This window comes from Sparus aurata, chromosome 17 (assembly GCF_900880675.1).
Source record: "Sparus aurata chromosome 17, fSpaAur1.1, whole genome shotgun sequence".
NCBI classification, from domain to species: Eukaryota; Metazoa; Chordata; class Actinopteri; order Spariformes; family Sparidae; genus Sparus; species Sparus aurata.
In genome coordinates this window covers 30,118,398-30,130,648 of record NC_044203.1, presented here as the reverse complement: position 1 = coordinate 30,130,648, position 12,251 = coordinate 30,118,398, and the positions used below count along the sequence as shown (strand labels likewise).

At 37.3% G+C, this 12,251-nt stretch overlaps 1 protein-coding gene across 1 annotated transcript in view; it reads right to left on the bottom strand.

The window, feature by feature from the left end:
• LOC115568093 (uncharacterized) overlaps nucleotides 1–12,251 on the bottom strand; it is a 53,821-nt gene that overhangs the window by 35,555 nt on the left and 6,015 nt on the right. Inside the window, exons 3-13 of the mRNA XM_030395171.1 lie at nucleotides 11,549–11,577; nucleotides 10,783–11,068; nucleotides 9,829–9,872; nucleotides 9,114–9,426; nucleotides 8,786–8,814; nucleotides 8,024–8,312; nucleotides 7,225–7,275; nucleotides 6,922–6,965; nucleotides 5,949–6,237; nucleotides 5,672–5,715; nucleotides 622–907 (exon numbers count right to left, since the gene is read on the bottom strand). Of these exons, the coding sequence (XP_030251031.1) occupies nucleotides 622–907; nucleotides 5,672–5,715; nucleotides 5,949–6,237; nucleotides 6,922–6,965; nucleotides 7,225–7,275; nucleotides 8,024–8,312; nucleotides 8,786–8,814; nucleotides 9,114–9,426; nucleotides 9,829–9,872; nucleotides 10,783–11,068; nucleotides 11,549–11,577 (1,704 nt within the window). The remainder of the gene's footprint in view (nucleotides 1–621; nucleotides 908–5,671; nucleotides 5,716–5,948; nucleotides 6,238–6,921; nucleotides 6,966–7,224; nucleotides 7,276–8,023; nucleotides 8,313–8,785; nucleotides 8,815–9,113; nucleotides 9,427–9,828; nucleotides 9,873–10,782; nucleotides 11,069–11,548; nucleotides 11,578–12,251) is intronic.

The window sequence follows — 12,251 nt, the reverse complement described above, 5'->3', positions numbered from 1 at the left end:
AGCTTCACTGTTTGAACTCCGTCAGCAGTCTCAATTTGGTGTCTTGGGATTATTGGGAGGTCTTCCTTCATTGTAGTGTACAGCAGAACATGCTTGAATTTCTCCAGATCACCAGGACTGAAATCTTTCAGCGTTTCCAAAAGCTTCTGATGAAGCAGTGTCACTGATACTTTCTGATGGATTTAAAATAAACAGACATTTATGGAACTTACTTTTTCATCCTACATTTATTGAATGAAAACTGTGATGTGTAAAGTCAAACTCACTCTCTCAGATGATACAGGTGAATGTTTACCTACAGAGTGTTTCACTGAGACAAGAAATACAAAACTCAGAGTGGTTATAATCTATTCAAACAAAAAGAGTAGAAAATAAGGTTCACTTACTTTAAAAAAATTATACATAATCTTAAACACATTCACAATCTAAAGTAATCCAATACAAAAGCCCTGAAACAAATACTAACCTCGTTATACTTACATTAAGTATTTGTTGAGACAGTGTGAGTTGTTGACTTGATTATTTCATTAATAATTCATTGATCCATCCTTTTATTTATTATGAATTATAAAATGTATTTATTAGACCTTTATGAGACACTTTTTGTCTTCTTAGTCTTACCTTTGAGTCCTGAGCTGGGCTTTGACAACCTCTGAACCAGATCAGTCCTCTTCATGTCCATCAAAACCTCCCTGGTTAACTCCACAGACTGTTGGCCGTAGGTGTGAACCATCTCATTCACTATATCTGCTCTGTCTGCTCTGTAACCCCACATCGATGAGATACTTGGGAGGTATTTCTTAGAGACAATCAACTGCAGAATATTCTTGAATTTCCCAAGCTCCTTGTTATTCAAATCATTCAGGGTCTCCAAAAGCAGCTGTTGAACAGCTGCTACTGTCGCTACCTGAAATAATCAATACATTCATGAGACATTTATTAAATCCACTTAAGACAATTACAAATGTGTCTCTTTGAAGCTTGTCAATGTTATCATAAACATGGGTGTTTCAGCTGGATCACACAAGGTATTGATCCATTTGGTAATCGCTGTTGATTGCTTGCAATACATGATCTTTTTTATTGATTAGTATGTTCACCTGATCTATTGATTTATTTATTTTAAGTGAGCTACATGCCGAAGTATCCTTGAGCAAGATACTGAACCCCAGAATTGCTCCTGATATGCAGTTGGCACCCTGTGGGGCAGCGACTGCCATCAGTAAGGGTCCTGCAATGAGCTAGCGTGTACCCTGGCCTTCGCCCATGAGTTGAACTGGATTTGGCCCCAGTAAGCCCTGCAACCCCCCAGGGGGATAAAACGCGGCAACATCCTGCAACCCTGATGGAAAAGCGGAAAAGAAAACGAACGAACGAAGTTTAGTTTTTATCTAGGAATTTAATTTTAGTTAATTATAATAACCCTGGCACACACACACACACACGTGGTGTTCAAAATCCAAAGTACCTCCGCTTTCAACGTCGGAGTTGAGCCAAAGATGCTTTGAATATTACCCGAGAGGGTGTGCTCTAATGTCATTTGAGCACGACAGTGATGCGGTCAGGACCGAGGCGCTTGTCTGACTAATAACTGAAACAAAATCAGTCACATCAGTAGACTCATATGTGTAATGGAACGTAGTTTACCACTACAGCAAATAATCCAACACTTAGTAACGACCCAGCAACAGAAAGGATTTTCTAGTCCCAGATGATTGAACTCTGAGCTGACGTTAATGTTTTATCGCAGTCTCAGAATTTCCCGAACTAAATCAATACTGCACAGATAAACAGAAACTTTTATCGCCCAAGTTATAACAAAGATGTTGATTTTTTTTCTTTTATATTTTTTATAAGACATTTTCACCACGATCACAATAGTGTCTCTCACACTGAAAGGAATAGGCTGCCCTCTTGGCTAAAACGGGACACTTTATTCTATAAATGTGACTTTAGCAGCTGACAGGTGGTTTGTGATTTTTTTCATGAGCAATAAATAACTAAATAATAAAATACTCAGCTCGGACTTGTTTCATTTTTACCTTATTATCATCTAATTATAAAGAACAGAGAAATTCCAGATTTATCACTTTATTTACCTCCAATGTGCTCTTAAATAAATAGTTGCATATTAATAATATACAAAATCAAATGTTTTGCCATATATAAGAACAAATTAATAAAGTATATTTCCACTGTCAAGCCAGCAGTCTCTGTGACAGCATCTTCGCCGACCTGCAGTGCCTATTTGGGGCTATTACAGAAATTAATTTGCATACTGCCATTAAAATTACAGTTGTTGAAGTAGCTGTTCATAAAGTCCATTTGGGATCTCTGCCGTTTAGCAGGTGATGTTTTAGAGCTGGTTGAGAGGCTGACTTTCAAAGGTCTCTAATTTTCCTGGCCAGCGCACAGTAGGCTGCTCCACTGTTTTCTGTTATCCAGAGAAGGTGCCTAGTAGCTCTGGAGAGAACTCTCAGACCTTTGTCCAATGACTGTCATTATTTCTCTGGCTTCCAGTCCACCCTCAGCCAGTTTCTGGATGGTAGTGCTTCTGATGCAGTGATTTGTGTAAATAACTGATGTTCCTGGCTCTTTGGATAAACGCGATAGCATCGAACCCAGGTAATTAACACCCGTTGGCTCCAACGAGTACCACATGTGCCCTAACTTTTCTCCTCTTTTTGGATGGAGGTAGGAAATGTTGTGAACTCAGTGTCTTGCATTAGACACCATGCACGACTGAGAGGAGGGTCGTTGATATAATGGTTGATGCCAGCCCTCAATCCGACGTAGCTGCTGATGGAGTAGTGCTGAACTTGGCGGTTTCTTGCTGACCCATAAAATTCACGAAGAATCCTGTTTAGCTCTTCTTTTGTTATAGTTACACAATCTATATCTTGTTATTTATATAGCACCTTTCATACATGAATGCAGCTCAAAGTGCTTCACGGAGCAAAATTTAAAACAATAGACAACAATAATTCAGTGAGTAAAAAGCAGACAAATAAATAAATACAAAGGCATAGAAATAACAATAATTACAAAAGTGCTAAAAGTGGAAGTAAGTATGAAGAAACGTGGAGTAAAAAATAAATGTGTATACAGCCAAGAGTCAGGACATAAGAACTAAGTAACATAGAATACATAACATGAAAATAAATAGGAAAAATAAAAATAAAAATAAATAAATTAAGTTTAATTTAGTTTAGAGTTAAATGACCAGGCACCCTGATTAAAAGCCAGGCTAAAAAGATATGTCTTTAGATGTTGCTTCAAAATCTCGACAGAGGTGGAGTCCCTCAGATCCAGAGGCAGAATGTTCCAGAGACGAGGGCCATAGTGTCTGAAAGTTGACTCCCCATATGTTTTCCAAGAAATCTTGGGGACAACCAAGAGGCCAGCTGCTGAGGATCTGAGGAACCTGCTGGGTGCATATCTAAGAAGCATCTCAGAGAGATAAGATGGTGCCAGGCCATTTAGTGATTTAAAAACTAATAACAGGATCTTAAAATCAATTTTAAGACTAATGGGCAACCAGTGCAGGGACTTTAAAATAGGCGTTATATGTGTTCTCTGTCTGGTCTTCGTTAGAACTCGGGCTGCTGCATTTTGAACTAACTGTAAGCGGCCAATTGCTTTTTAGGAAGATCCGGCAAGAGTGCATTACAATAGTCCAGCCTAGAGATTATAAAAGCATGCATCAGTGTTTCTGTGTTAACCTGCGAGAGAAATGCTCTGACCTTGGCAACGTTTCTTAAGTGATAAAAAGATATTTTGGTGACATTTCTGATGTGTGTGTCAAATCTCAGATCAGAGTCTAGGATAATACCAAGATTTTTCACCTGGTTCTTGGTGTGAAGGCCTAGTGACTTCAGGTGCACAGATACTTGCTGTGTGATTACGTGACTTCGCTGGAGCCCTTTAGAAGCTAACTGGTGTTTTTCTGATTTTGTGTGTGACACCTGCGCTTTCACACCGAGTGTGCCCAAGTTGAGGGTCCTCTGGCAGATTCCGCTGTCGAAGTATTTCCAGAAATGCCGAAGTGTGCGCCGATAAATTCTGACCGCGCAAAAAACCGTTCCAGGATACTTCAGACAGAAGAACACACAGAGCTGACTGTGAATCTCACCAACACATTTCCTCAAAACAAAAAAACTAAAAAGGCGATGAAGCGGTAAATGAACGTACATTTTTAAGACTTAATTAAATGTAATTTAAGACCTTTATTCAAAATATGGACGTATTTAAGACTTTTTAAGGCCTAAAATTGAGATTGTCAAATTCAAGACTTTTTAAGACTCCGCGGACACCCTGTTTAAGTAACGCAATATACAAAGCTAAAGAGGATTACTGTTTCTGGCTTCCTTTAATTCTTATAATCTGTTTTTTATTTATTTTAATTAACAGGCTGCACATCTTCTTATAAACACTGAAATAGGTCAAAGTGGCTCCAAGAAAATGTTTTCATTATTTCATGTCATATTTCTTTAATGCTTTGAAAATTGGCTAAAGTACAATACACAGATTCTAATGGATAAACCTTTGATTCTCAATGAAAAATCTATTGAAATTCAGGAAAAAATGTTCATGCAGACATTTCCTCATCTCATCCTCAGTGGCAAAGATATCATACACTGCCCAGCAGGGTTGGAATTTCGTCATTTTAGGGGCAAGGCCATTTGGCCTTCACTTCAATCTTTTTTTTAGGGGCACCAAGGCCACATGACGGGGCACAAAGGCCATTGAGTAAAATTCAATGGTTTTACCTTTAAGATTGATACCATAACATCCTAATTTATAATAAGACATTGATTATGTATTAAAACATTTTTTAATACCAATATCAAGTTAATATTACATTAGAATTTTTTTTTTTTTAAGTAGGGTTAGGTGATTTTGGTGACACTTACAGTGAATATTAGTGAAGCCAAAAAAAAGTCACAAACTCTAATATTTCTACTCTAATATTTCTATGGACCGCCTTTAGCTTTGATTACAGCCCACATTAACCATGGCATCGTTTTGATAAGCTTGTGCAATGTCACAACATTCATTTTTGTCTAGAGCTGAATTAATTTTTCAGCACAGTCTTGTATTGATGACGGGAGAGTCGGGCTGCTGCGTAAAAAAGATTCTCAATGGGGTTGAGATCTGGACTCTGTGGAGGCCAATCCATGTGATAAAATGATGTGTCATGCTCCCTGAACCACTCTCACAATTTGAGCCCGATAAATTGTGGCATTGTCATCTTGAAATATGCCGGTGCCATCAGGGAAAGAAAAAATCCATTGATGGAAACACCTGGTCATTCAGTATATTCAGGTAGTCAGCTGACCTAATTTTTGCAGGCTAATAATTTGATCCTTCTTAAACAGAGTAACATCTTTTCCATTACCACGGGATATATCTTCTGATATTACCTATTTACTTAGTTAAATCCAGGTGGTAACTGTTTTTTAGCCAGGCAGTGTATTATCATTATTATTAGATTACTGCTAAAGAGCTTGGCCTGAATGCAGCTTCACCTCTGTGATAAATTAACATACAAATAAGTAAATCTTGCATTTGGGTTGCATTATTATTTGAAATATAGTTAAATATGACGATAATTTTTCACATCTATTGAAGAAGAGCTGTGTTGTATGAAATCAGATGTGACATTACTCACTTTGTGGATCAGTGCAGAGTGGTGTTCATCTGCAGAGTTTTTCTCTGAGGAGAGAAGAGGTAGAAAGTCACTCATAACTGATGACTGGTCTAACAGCTTTAAATTAAAATGATCAGGAAATATTGCCTCATGAAAAAAAAACAGTTAAACCTCCTCAACAGTGACATATAAATTATCGTTTCTACCCACTCTCTTATTCGTAATATATTCTGTACACAGCTGATGTGTTATAGAGCAGTTATATGATTTTAACAAGCTTGTATCTTCATTGTCTTACTTTTGAATCCTGAGCTTCTGTCTGACAACCTCGGCACCAGATCAGTCCTCTTCATCGTCTTTAAAATATCCTCTGTCTTCTTCACACACTTTTGGCCGCAGATTTGTACCATTAAAAACACTGTGTCCTGCACGTGCGCTGTCTGTAGCAGGTTCAATGGGATGCTTAAAACGTGTCTGTGGAACTCAGGTTGACTCAACAGGGCACCGATAAACTCCTTGAGGTCTGTGTCACTCAAATCTTTCAGAGTTTCCAAAAGCAGCTCTATAACAGACTCCATCGATTCCACCTGTTAAATTCAGAGAAAAAGAGATTCATCATGAGATTAAAGTGTGATTTCTCAGCAAGGATGATGACAAATGTTTCTGTTTACATCTCATCTATCTATGTGTTTAAGAAATGTGGATATGGTAAGAGTACATCAGCACAAGGTGATTTTTATTTCAATTGATCACATAAACCTGTTTTTATTACGTGTATACAGCTCTTTTTTCCTCGTAAAATCAATTGTATTGACTTTAATCTTCTTTTACAGTTATTTTATTTCTGTTTACAGGGTCATGACATTAGTTTCCTAATGTGAACATGAGAACAAACTGAATGAAGCATCATTCAAGATTAATTTTATTCTACTTCTATTACATGCAAACTGTTTTGTTTGAAGTAGCACTGCAAATAACCATTATCACAAAAAGTATGCTAAAATAATGACATAAATAAATGTTGTTAAAAGTAGATATCACAATTTCAAGGTGACGCCTTCACATTTCCTTGAGATATGAAAGAGATATTCAGTTTACAATGATACAAAAAAAAAAGAAGGAGAAGATCCTTAAAAATGCTGGAACCAGAGAGTGTTTGTTTTATTTAAAATAATTACTCAATTGATTTATTTATCATCAAAATGTTGATCAGCTAACAGATTAATTATCTTAGCTTCAGTTTAAAGTCAGACAGATGTGACATCACTCACTTTCTGGATCAGTGCAGGCCAATCTTCTCTCACAGAGTGTTTCTCTGAGGAGAGAGGAAACATAAAAAAAACTCTATTTTGTTCATTTAACAACATAATTGGACAATGTCAGACTATAAGAATTAATTATTAAAGATTTATTGTAAAATGCCCAGAAACTCTACTTAATAGTAACATCATAAAAAATCAATATCAAGTTTCTCCTGATAAACACTTTATTATTTACTATTAAACTGTATTAAATGTTTATTTAAATTAAAATAATTATAGGACTCATTTCATACATTTATATAGGTCACCTACCTTTCTCTTTGGTATTCACACCAAACACTTCACCTGATGATCCTGCAGCAGCTGCAACACAGTTAATGACAACTGTTATTACATTAATAAATACTCTTTGTGTAACCTTTATGTGTACTTGTCCTGAGTATAATACTGAGACCTGAGAATAAAAAGCCTGTAATGTTTCAGTTTCAGGTGTGTGAACTGAAGGCAGGAGGAAGTCATGATCACAGAGATCACAGAGGGAATCAGTGAGAAAACACTGAAATTAATTAACTTATACAGACTATCTCTCTCCACAGTGGAGTGTAATTATGTGGACAACATTAGCCATATAGTTATTAGGGCCATTAACAATACAAGACTGGTAATAATGAACTCAATGGACCAAAAACAAGAAGATGTGGCCCAATAAAGAAGAGTATGTTCAATAAAAAGTTGTTGAGTCCTTTGAAAACACTTACAGAAAAAAGGACCAAAGATTCAGATTCATTCAGATTTTACTTTAAATTTGAGAGTCTCTGTCTAATTTCATATTTAGGGCCCGAGGAGGTCACCGACCTTTGAGGTCCCTACTGTTTTTCTAGTGGTAGCAGCTTTAATTATTATTATTAGTTTCAGTTTTTGTTGCGACTGTGTTTGACAGGTGGTGATTCAACTCTCTGGTATTGTTGCTGTCATGGCAGGTCTATACGGCGCTGATGCATTGATTTATATTATAAACTTCATCTGATATTTTGTACCAGAGATCAAAAGATTTTCTAACAGTGTGTATTTGTTATTATGAATTAATGTGACAGTTGTCCTCCTATCTTACCTTTGATTCCTGAGCTGGTCTCTGACAGTCTCTGCACCAGATCAGTCCGGTTCATGTCCATTAAAACCTCCCTGATCATCTCCAAAGACTTTTGACCGTGTTTCTCCACCATTGCATCCACCAGGGACTCTGTCATGTCTTCCTCCGGCAGTCTGCTCCAGTGAATCTGTGGAACGCTCCTCTGGAAGAATGTTAACTGCAGAAACCATGTGAAGTTATTTTGCTCCTCATAACTCAGATCACTGAGTGTTTCCAAAAGCAGCTCTTTAACAGCCCCCATCGTCGCAGCCTGGTAAATGTACATGTTCATAGAGAAAACGTTATTTCTTCCTACTAGATCACCTAAACTACTGATATATTTGGTAATTATCTGTTATCTCAGAAGATGACCCTATGTCCTGCTACCTTTCAATATCTTTAATACCTTTCAAGGCTGCAATTTGTTCACTGTGCTGTCAAAAACTGAAATGAGCCACCTGATCTCAACATTAGATGTTGAAGTGACTGTAGAAACAGGTCTAAACTTGATGAAGACATTTTTAAGTTTCATGTTTTGCATTTTGTTTAATTCTTTGAGTAACTTCAAAACTTCATGATTTTAACATTACTGATCTCAGTATCATCTCAGCCTCAGTTCTGTGACAAACATCAAATGTAATTAATGCTTGATTTAATAATCATCACTAATGTTGAGTTAATTTGAAACCTGAATCTTACTGAATAAAAACTGTACTCTGCATGGTCAGACATGATATTACTCACTTTGTTGATCTGTGTAGACTGGAGTTTTTCTGAGGAGAAAGGAAGAATAAAAGGAGTCTAAAAAAAATATTGCTGTTAATTATACATCAGGCATGACTGCTTTGTAAAAAAGATTTCAATACAAAGCACATAAAATTAAACTCAAAGCTCATCAAAAGTTACATATAACTTTTCTCAGATATTTTTCTCTCCCTCCCAAATCATTTTTGATAACTATTAGTCTTAAAATATATTTTTGTTTATTTTCTCTACAATATAGATTATTTAATTCAAAATGTAAAGAGAAGAGGACATAAATTATGAACATGTCTCGTCTTTATTGTCTTACTTTTGGGTCTTGAGCTGCTGTCTGGCAACCTCTGCACCAGATCAGTCCTTTTCATCTTCTTTAAACTCTCTTTGGTCATCTCCACAGACTGCTGGCCACAGTACTGCACCATTAAACACACTGTGTCCTGCATGTCTGCTTTATCCAGCAGGTTCAATGGGATCTGTTTTGCATTCTGCCGTATTGATTGGACAGATGAATGTCCCTGTTGGTAAACTTGACACAAGGTGCTCTTGAACCTCTCGAGCTCTGCTTCGCTCAAATCTTTCAGTGTTTCCAAAAGCAGCTCTATAACAGACTCCATCGTTTCCACCTGATAAATTCAAAGAAAGTGTTCATGAGATAAAAGTACAGTTTCTCATCATGGATGATTAAAGTTTTTTCTTTTCTAATCTCATCAATGTCTGTGTTTTAGAAATGTGGATGTGGCAAGAGAGCATCAGCCATATAAAAAAAAGTAATAATACAGTGGTTACATTTTTCAGTTGATCACATATACCTGTTTTTTTTGTTCTTTTTACAAACTGTATTTTATTTTCATGAGAAGATATAAAAGAAATAATAGCTCAATATAATCTCAGCTTCAGTTCTGTGAGAAACAGCAAATGTAATTCATGTTTGGTTTAATAATCATCATTAATGTTGAGTTAATTTTAAACCTGAAACTCACTGAATAGAAACTGTACTCTGGATGTTCAGATATGATATCACTCACTTTTTTGCTCAGTGACGACTGGTGCTCATCCACAGAGAGTTGTTCTGAGGAGAACAAAAGAATAAAAGGAATTTTAAAAATTAATATTCTCAATTATCGGGCATGACTGCTTTGTAGAAAAGATTTCAAAACAACACACTCAACATAAAATTTAACTCAAAGCTCATCAAAACTTACATCTAACTTTTCAGATATTTTTCTCCCTCTCCTGATATAATTCTAATAATAACTGGACATAGTGGTGCCCATTCCCAGAGGAAACGGAAATTGGAAAAGAGATCTCAGTAGTGTCTCATTCATTTCTCCTAGACAACTATGAGATCTATGTGAGAGCAACGTGAGGCTGTGGCTTATTTCTCCTGTTTCTCAATTGTTTCTCCTGAGAAACAGGTGCAGAAAATCTCAACTTGGGCTCCCTGTAAGTTTCAAAGGAGATCTCATCAAGCTCTCAATGAAGTTTCAGAATGTCTCCCCAGCGCTGGAATGGAGCAAGGTTTAAGTGATAAAGTCTCAAGTCTCACCTATTGCTCCTAAGGAATTTTAGGAGAAACAAATGAGAAATGTTTAAGACCAAAAAAGACTACAACGAGACTGAAATGAGAACACTCATTGCGCTCCTTTACGGCTCCATAGTCCTAAAGGAGCAAGCTTTGAGCAGTAAAATTTTCCTCTGGGTTAGCTTGTTGGTAGTGCGGGCAGCCCATGTGCAGAGCTCCTCGCTGCACTTCGAGTCCAACCTAAGGCTCTTTGCTGCATGTCAGCCCTCCTCTCTCTCATCCTGTTTCCTGTCATCTCTGAAGCTGTCCCATCAATAAAGCAATAAAAAGCCCCCAAAATAATAATAATTGGTCATAAAATATATTTTGTTTAATTTCTTTACAATACAGAATTTTATTCAAAATCTAAAGAGAAGAGGACATATATTATAAACATGTCTTATCTTTATTGTCTTACTTTTGGGTCTTGAGCTGCTGTCTGACAACCTCTGCACCAGATCAGTCCTTTTCATCTTCTTTAAAATGTCTTTGGTCATTTCCACAGACTGTTGGCCACAGTACTGCACCATTAAACACACTGTGCCCTGCATGTCTGCTTTATCCAGCAGGTCAAATGGAATGTATTTTGCTTTTTGCTGCATCGATTTGACGGACAGGGTGCTCTTGAACATCTTGAGTTCTGCTTTACTCAAATCTTTCAGTGTTTCCAAAAGCAGCTCTATGACAAACTCCAACGTTTCCACCTGATAAATTCAGAGAAAATGTTCATGAGATAAAAGTACAGTTTCACAGCAAGGAGGATTACAGATTTTTCTTTTCTAATCTCATCAATGTCTTGTTTTAGAAATGTGAATGTTGCGAGAGAGCATTTTTTTTGTTCTTTTGAATTTATTTTACTGCCTGGGTGAAACTCTTTTACGGTCTGTGTTACAAAAACTATGTGAGGCTCCTGATTTAATAACAAAGTGGCTTTTATTACATCAATTGCATCATGTAGAATAGATATAACAGATATTCTTAACAGTCTTTTTTAATAAGATTCTGGCTTCAGACCTCATGTGCACATCATGCAGCCTGATCAGCTTCAGTTCTTTGAGAAAACTGTTTGAGATGAATTTTGTTTTCATCAGCAATTGTAATGTTCAAGATGAAAATGATTTTCGATCTTCATCCACTGGATAAAAGCTGCACTGTGTGAAGTCAGAGTAATGTGACATACTCACTCTCTGCATCAGTGAAGGCCAATGCTTTTCTGAGGAGAGAAGAAATTGAAGAATAAGTTTTAGTAATTGATTTAACACCAGAATTATGAACATGTAAAATACAGGCTTTTTGTCCCAAAGTCACACTTAACAGTAGCATACTAGTTATATTTACAGGTAATTAGAGGTAATTTACAGGTAATCCTGTGCAGCACCCCTCCTCCTCCTCCTCCTCCACTGAAGACACCAGCACCCTCCCCCGCATGACTGTAGCCCCAGTCACACTGCCGTTTGCATGTGAGGATCCTGCGCCAATTCTCCTCACCCTCCTCTGTGTGAAAGTTTCAGATGCGGAGAGGGGGGAAATTTCGCCCTGGCGCTGATCCGCCTCTGGAGGTAGTATCAGGGCCGCATTATTGGTGAACCGCCCCAGTGTGAACGGATAAGCCGGAGGCGCGAAGTGGGGGCGTGTCGGTCTGACTAGCCTGATAACTGCACAGGTCCTTCACTCAACTAAATACAGAGAAATGTCCCACAAAGCAACGTTACAGGACCAAACAAAAGTAACGTTGTAACTGTAACTGTCGTTGGCAACTTTTATGAGGAAAACAACTACCACAGCTGTATGTGGAAGAGCGTCCGTCCTCCTGTCTGTCCTCCCGCCTGTCCTACCGACTCTTCGTCACATTTCTGCCTGAAAAACAGCGTCACCGGCAAAAAACTT